The sequence below is a fragment of the Dipodomys merriami genome, unplaced genomic scaffold (assembly GCF_024711535.1).
Source record: "Dipodomys merriami isolate MVZ:Mamm:240054 unplaced genomic scaffold, mDipMer1.0.p SCAF_9, whole genome shotgun sequence".
NCBI classification, from domain to species: domain Eukaryota; kingdom Metazoa; phylum Chordata; class Mammalia; order Rodentia; family Heteromyidae; genus Dipodomys; species Dipodomys merriami.
In genome coordinates this window covers 34,914,383-34,922,407 of record NW_027206512.1, presented here as the reverse complement: position 1 = coordinate 34,922,407, position 8,025 = coordinate 34,914,383, and the positions used below count along the sequence as shown (strand labels likewise).

The window sequence follows — 8,025 nt, the reverse complement described above, 5'->3', positions numbered from 1 at the left end:
TGAAGACAAAATACTTTAAAAAGTCAGGCAACAATAGCTCATGCCTGTCATTGTAGCTCACAAAGCTGAGATCCGGAGGATTGTAGCTCAAAAACTAGCTTGGGCAAAAAAGTCCTGAGAGGCTATCTCCAAAAGTAACAATGAAAAAGGGCTAGAGGCATGGCTGATGCAGGAGAGCGCCAACTGAGCAAAACCTTGGGAAAAAAACCAAAATGAACGTTCAAGAGGTTGCCTTTTAAGGTTAGACACTTAAAAAGAAGATTATCACTAATAGGATTCCTTGTGGGAAGTAGTAATAGTATCACAGCTTGATAGTATCACGAACTTGATCAAGTAGCCTGATTTCAGCACTGGCTTTAAAGAGCTTTTTGAGGCACCATTAGCAGTCTTTCCAGAGAACCTAACTATTTACACAATCTGGCAATTGAGACCTAAGTTATAAGGCAAGAAGTGCTAATGCAGTTAGGTCCCGCTACTGAATAAAAAAGGAAAATGTTAAGAGATTTAAAAATATTTAATAAGTCTACAAATTCAAAATGTGATTCTTACAAGTTCTGTGCCACATAAAGCAGATATTACTTCTGGTAAAATGCAGATGATACTGAAAAACAGCACTAGCACTGAGGTATTTTTTTATTTTTTAAGTTGAAGAAAACAAAGTCTGGGTCTATTTTACATTTAAAAAAAAAACACCACCAAAAAACAAAAAATCCACAAGTCTCCCCCCCTCCCCCAACCGAAATATTCCACAATGCTACTGCTTGGCTCTTTCGCTATAATTTTAGGTTCTGAACACATTACAAGAGACTATAAGAAAGAACATTATAATAGAACAAGTAGATTTTAAGAGCTACGCACATCAAAACTTGGAAAAATGATCATACATGAAGAGGCCTGAGTGGAGGTAGGCTAGTAACACACTTTTACTTTCTTCTCAGTACAGCTTAAAAACAAGCCATGACCAATTCTAATACCGAATTAAAATGCCAATATCAAGCTGGTAAGAACCCATATATTTTATACAGTATTGTATTTCCAAATACAGCTCATGAATCAGAGAACCTAATATAGCACCGATGAATCATCATTATTCCTCATCCTTATAATGCAATTTAGGGTTTTGGCAGAAGATAATACCTGAAAAATGCCTATTTTCATGTTTGCAAATTAGTTTGGATTTCATTTAAATATTCACGTTATGGAAAGATCAGCAGCCATTTCTAGCGCCATCCATTTGGAAGAATGATGGGGATATATCTACTTTGGATTAAAAACCCCAGAACCAAGCAGTAAAGACAGCAATGCCAGGAATAGCACACTAAGAACTACACAGAACATTAGCGTCTGGTGTGTTTTTACAACTACCAACTGATGTTAACAAAAATTTACAAAGATACAACAACTATTTTTTTTGCACTAACTGGTTTCAATATACACTGATTAACTTGTCTTTGGGCTTTGATCTTTACAGAAGAGTGACTCTGAAAGTGCCAACTGAGGCCCTACAACCACAGGAAAATAGATTTCAAACTAATTAGAATGGTGTAAATTACAGCTGTTCCTGCTGACATGTATTTTATAAACAGGACATTTCCTGGACAATGATTTTTTTGCTTGAAGATGATTGTCTAGTATACAATACATTAATTAGAAGGTAGCATACCTTTTCCTACATTTTAACTTCTTGGTAATGGCTCAGCCATTACCAGTAGTGAACCTGCACCAGTACAAGTCAACTCAAAAAGACACAAAACAATTTAATGTCATTTCCCAAAGTGATGTCACAGTTTGTTTCCTTAGAGATTTAAAAGCATACATGTGAAAATAGCGTATCTTTAAACCTGTTAATACATTTTATTTGTACAAAATAAAATCCATCCTGTTCGTGACAATGTTTTAATTACCCATTCTCTTAAGGGATCCCGAGTGAACCTTGCCTTGCCTTGCCTTGCCTTGCCTATGGGAGGTACAGCTTCAAGCAGCTCAGGACCCTCAAGTGGAGGATTATGTTTCAATGAGTGAGCTGGAAGGATTCTTGGGGTATGTCCAGGCTATATTGGACAGTGCTGTGTATAGAGGTTTTGTTTTCAAAAAGACCAAGCAACACTACAACTATATAAAAACAGCAAACTTTTGTAGAGATTTTCAGTGTGTATATTCCATCTATTATTTAAGAGCTTTAATATGAATATGATAATGATAGCCATTAGAATATGCTGATCATTTACTATTTCCCCAAATGGGCAAAACAGGCAATGAGTGCCATTGGTTCTGTCATATTGGCCTTTGGCTGTGCTGGGAAAATTACGTAAAAAGTCCCCATAAAATAGAGAAGGCAGCAAGTGAAACTAGAAAAAGGTTGGGGCTATGTGAAACACTGAGGAAAGGAGTTATCTTTTAAATCTTTTCTTAACTGGGTTGAAAGCAGAGGAAGTGCAGGGCGAATGGAATGGGCCCTCCGCTGCTCTCCTGCCCTGAATAGATTCAGGTTGTCTTGGAGAGTCATTGAAAGGACTAGCAAACTGCCTCAGATAATATCCAGTTCTCCAAGTATAAGACAATGATGCAAAACAAGACAAATCACAAATTAAATCACAAACATTGAAATCACTGATGAGAAAATGATGCAATGATATTTAAAAATATAAATAAATATATTTAGCAATTTTCATTCAAGAAACCCAGAGAACTGCTTTCAAAGCAACTATCTCAAGCACCTTCTAGATTCTTTCTTAATAAATACTTACTATTTTGATTGTCATCTAATGCAGCACCTCAATGTTTGCTGCTGGTGGTGATAGGATTTCACTTCATAGTCTCTTCAGAAACTATCATTTCACTAAAGACCTTCCTGGGAAAACCCAGGCAGCTCACATGTTAAATACTCAAAGCCTTCAAAGTATTACTTAAGAAAACAAGGAATGTAGTGTTATGACAATGGGGGTAAAAAACTATACAGGAGTCACATGGAAATAAAGTATTTTAATTTTAAATATCCAAGTTTGCTTAATTTCTTATGAATTGTTCAACACTGTTTGAAATATCCTGAATTAATTACTACAGGAACAAAATGGATCCTGTGTTTTCACAGGAGACATTAAAAATAAGACCAAATTAAACTTTTTCTTTACCCAAAACAGTCTTTTTCAGTCCTTTTTGTGCAAAAATATTACAAGAGCAATTCAAATGGAAACGCTGAAATGACATGCCAACATTTCAGGGCACATTTAAGACACTCAATTACTGTGTTCTAAAATATTACTACCAATCACTTTTAAATTAATTCTGTATATCTACTCACACAGATGCAATTTCCTAGACCTCTGATAATAAACAGGCTCATTGGTCTCTTTTGGTGTCCACACAATAGGCAAGATTAGGTTTACAATAGTGTTTAAATGGAACTAGCCATCTACAACCTCTTGACTCCACCACATTCAAAATAAGAGTTCATTTGGCTACCTTGAAATCACTCCCATAAACCTATGGTTCACTGGATCTAAACATTTCTCAGAAATGTGTCATAATTTCACCTAAGTGATGATTTGGGGATCCTTTAGAAACAGTTAATGCCTAAGCTAATAAACTTTTATCAAAATGAATAATTGCAATAAAGTGCTTATTACATTTCAAAATGATGCTTTTAGACTGTGGTATGTTTGTTGTTTGAAGTGTGTGCTGTTCCTCCCATAAAGGATCCCCAGGCATGAGAGTCTGATCTCACCTGTCTGAAAAAGCAGCAGCACTATCTTTTGGTAGGCTGACAATAGGCACATTACCCATGCGGATGAGGCTACACTAGGGCTATGGCAAAAGGGGAAGGAAATTAGAAAAGTGGGAGGCATGTGGAGGGTTCCTACTATACTTATTGTTATATACAAATATATTAAATATGCTATAAAAATAGTCAACTCTTTTCCTTTGCAATTACTTCAGGACACTCCTTTTAGAAGAATGCTCACTCAATCCAGACAAACATAAATGGTCTCTCCAGTCACTAGTAAAATGGCAAGTGCTTTTGTGCTGATTCTTCACCATTAAAAGTTCCAATCTGCTTACTCCTGGCTAAACTCACTTAGCAATATTAATATCCAGTGTTTATACCTTCCAACATGGACTCCTGTGGCACTAAGAGCAGAGCCACATATATTGGAAAAGTTGTAGACTTGAGTTTTACACAAATGTTCAACAACCTTTCATTCACTAAAGAAATAGGAAAAAAAAAAAAAAGAATACTAAAGTAATATGTTATCTGCATCCCACTAAAAGTTTGCCTCAATGTAGTAGAAACAATTTCAAAACAGTAATCTCCAGGTGAAAAGAATTAACATCCAGGTACACTCTTTTAAGGGTCCCTTTCTAAGGCTACTTCAATCATCTTTCTTCAACCCAATGCTCTTTATAGAGCTGGGCTGTTTCAGTACCCCTAATCAAGAGACAGCGTTAAGGCAGTGACCAACAACTATACACATGTAAAGAACTCAAACAACATGCTCACTATTCTGCACTGAGTTTTGTAACAAACTTCATAATCACTGGCATTCTTTAATCACTAGTACATTCCTAAGCCACATCTACATGTGACAAGGCAGAGCACACAGCACTCTTAAACTTCCCACCTGAATTTAGGATGGAATTTGGAGGTGAACAAACCCACTACCAACCCACTACATTTGCTTTTTCTCCCATATTTTCCACTAAAAAAACTGGAGTACTTGTAGGTGTCTGGGTTCTGGCTTGATACCACTTTCAGCAGCAACTGTTAGTGCTAGTATTTGTCACCTGTACTTGTTAAGCTACACTGATAGCACAGAAGCCTGAGCAAGGCAACACTACAGAACAGCCAGCACCTGCCCCATCCCTTAACAGTTCCTTACTAGTAAGCACCACCAGCATGACATGCTTTTAGGAACTGAATCCCTGTGAGGGAAAAGCAGAGGGAAGATCTGTAAGAACCTGAAAGGTGTTTCCATTTGTTATCACTTTATGATTTAGATGTGGGATTTTAATTAAGAACTTTGGCTACAGAATTGAGGGAAGAATGAGAAACTGTTGAATCTTCATCTAAATACTTAAGTCTCATAAGGAAGGAGATAGGGGTAGTTTTGCAAACCCTAGTTCAAGAGAGCCAGGAGGGAACCAAGGGTAAAGAGATGCTGACTAGCTTTCCCAACACCACTCTCCATACTGACAGCAAAAGTTACCAGCTAACTGCTCTTTAAATTTAGCAAGTGTCAATTTCAAGCAGGAAAAGTTCACCTTATTCCTGAATAAAAGGAATTACTTTAGTTTTTTTCCCTAAACATTTGTGAATATAGAAAATACTTGAAGAGGATGGGGTAGAAGGATGTGAGTAAATAAAAGTTTAGAAATTTACCTTGTGGCTTATCTTTATGTTTTGCTTCTGTTAAGTACAGAGTAGTCACAATCTTTCTTCTAATTATGGTATTCAGAGGTTAAGCCTTAATAGTCCGTCATGTTTTGTTAGCTAAATCCTTATCACTTTACTGTATTGCCAACAAATGAGGCACAACTCAGATATATACGGAATAGCAGAAGGTTGAGAAAGGCAATTTGGAGACAATCAGTTCTGCCATGTGTAAGCTCAAGTACACATACTTTCTGACAGCTACTCAATGTTCATGGAATGTCAGAAATCTCTTCTGAATTGCCATTTAATTAGAAGAATTCTATGATATGTTAATAATTATTGAGTGGCATCTTGGCATACCTCTTTTTTACAAGTATAGGTACCAATTTTCTTTGGTTATTTTCAACATTAACTTTCTAACTTCATTGTGCCCAGGTATACTTTTGTAGCAAAACAGAAGATATTTCTTAAGGATGACAGTAAAGCCAAAGATTAAGAACTGATTTAGCATATTCCCCTGAGCCTTTTATCTAGAAATTCTCCATTAGATTATCATCTTTACTCAAAATCTTGGCAACTTCACCTCTGTTAACACATTTTCTCTTAAGGTCATTTTTGATTTGTGTTTTTTCCTGCTTTTCAGTCACTTTTAATATTCTAATAAGATTTTCTGCTAATCTTAATTCTTAATTCTCTATAATTGCAGATTTTATTATTAGTACCATAAAATCTAAGCAGTGCTTTTAAAAATGTATGTAACTTGTGTTGGATTTTATTACCTTTAGAATATGATATTAACAGATGAAATCTTAGTTCATATTTAAAAAGCATGTGAGTTACAGTATTTGTGTTATAATGATGGCAGAGCCAATTTCTACCTCTTCATACAGGAATATCTATCACGTGGGGCAAATATTTACTGGTAATGACTAGCTTTAAAGAAAGATACGAATTTAGGAAACAATTTTGGGAGCGTACTAGTAACTGTAATAGTGATGGGTTAATTCTCTTTACTCTAAACTCTAAGACTCAGCAGTCTTTATAGGAATCAATGGAAAATAATGACACTGATAATCACATGCTGTTAAAAATGTACTAAGGTTTCAAAACTGCTATTGAAACCAGACAATGAATTCAAGATGGTGAGCTATCACCTGAATCAAATCAAGGCACTATGGAGCCCCTCCCCCCCCCCCCAAATAACCCTGAATCATTTCTGACTAAAAGAAGCATTGAAATTATGAAGGATAATAAAAAGATTCCAACAAATCCTAAAAGTTAAAATTCCCACCATTGAGAATGTTAAAAAGTGCCTAAAATGTTTTGTGTGCAAAATTTACTCCTATATAACTGAAACATTCTTGAAATTACTTTCAGGCTTGTTGAAAACCTTGTACATATGTATTTCCCATGAAGAAATACATAGAAATATGTGATCAAACTCCCAACCATCTAAAATACAGCAGTGCAAATCCTATTTTCAAACATAATTGAAAAATAATGAAATGAGGGCTATTTTTTTAACTTGAAAATCCTATTGTATCAATAATTTAACCTGAAAAAAAAATCCATTCCCAGCAGCACTTCATACCTCACTAAACAAACTGTGACATCACAGCCAAAGTATGAACACAAAGACCTGTGCCCTGGAAAAGTGAATAGAACACTATTAATGCTGTAAACAAAAGGAAAAGTGGAGCTTTATCAGGTGTAAAAATCTAATGAAATGTACTCATACCTATAAGGAAGAGATAATGCTTTCATGCAGCATACAGAATGTGTGCTTCTCTCCTTCATCCAGACATATACATATTTTTACAGCATCTATACATAAAGAATTTGAACCCACACAACATTCTCAAAGTAATTACTGTTCTATCATTATTTGAAGAGGGAGAGAAACGGGGGACCTACTTACTGAACTATCTTCATGGCATCATTGTAAGTGAACCCCTGACATGGCAGTGGTGCAGTCCTCTGTAACACTTAATACCAGGAACAGGACCACTAAAAGTACAAACATTATTTGTGCCTTTCAGGTTCACTAGAGGTCAATCTCATAGCTGAGCTTCATACATTTGGCAATATACTCTTTTTTTTTCCCATCAAAAAAAATATCTGGTGACCAAAACACTGTCAGAATTGGCTATGTCTCTAGGATTATCTCCTGCTGGCTGGTATTTAATGTACATTTGTAGCACTAGGCAGCATTTTTCTTACCAACTAATTCCAGGAATGAGAACACTCAATAGTACATCTTATGGAACAGCTGGAAGTCTTCCTCCTATTCTCGGATTATCTGAGTGACTCTTTATGGACCATCTCCTTCGTCCCTTGATGCCAGAGAAGAAGGAAGTTTGTGTGCTACTGTGGTTGAACCTTGGAAGGATCAGTCAAGCTGTCAGTCCTATGCCGACTGAGTTGCTGCTGTTGCTGCTGCTGCTGCTGGTGATGTGACTGAGGGAAGGAGCTCTGTTGCAGTGGAAATGCAGCAGAGAGGATAAGTTGCGTTGAAGGATTCCCATGGAGCAACCTAGAAGTCTGAAAACACAAATGCTTTGTTCCTTAATACTGTCCACTTAAGATTTACTCAAGCTGTCCACTGTCCATAGGGACAAAATCTTTATGCTATTTTCATTTTTGCTCTAACCTTA

General features: G+C 36.2%; 1 protein-coding gene across 7 annotated transcripts in view; it reads right to left on the bottom strand.

Moving 5' to 3' along the window:
* Positions 1-615: 615 nt before the first annotated feature.
* Positions 616-8,025, bottom strand: part of Clock (clock circadian regulator) — a 77,614-nt gene continuing 70,204 nt past the window's right edge. For all 7 annotated transcript variants that reach the window (XM_070012664.1, XM_070012668.1, XM_070012667.1 and 4 more), the window contains one exon: positions 616-7,912. In XM_070012664.1, coding sequence (XP_069868765.1) covers positions 7,736-7,912 — 177 coding nt within the window. In that variant the 3' untranslated portion in view covers positions 616-7,735. The remainder of the gene's footprint in view (positions 7,913-8,025) is intronic.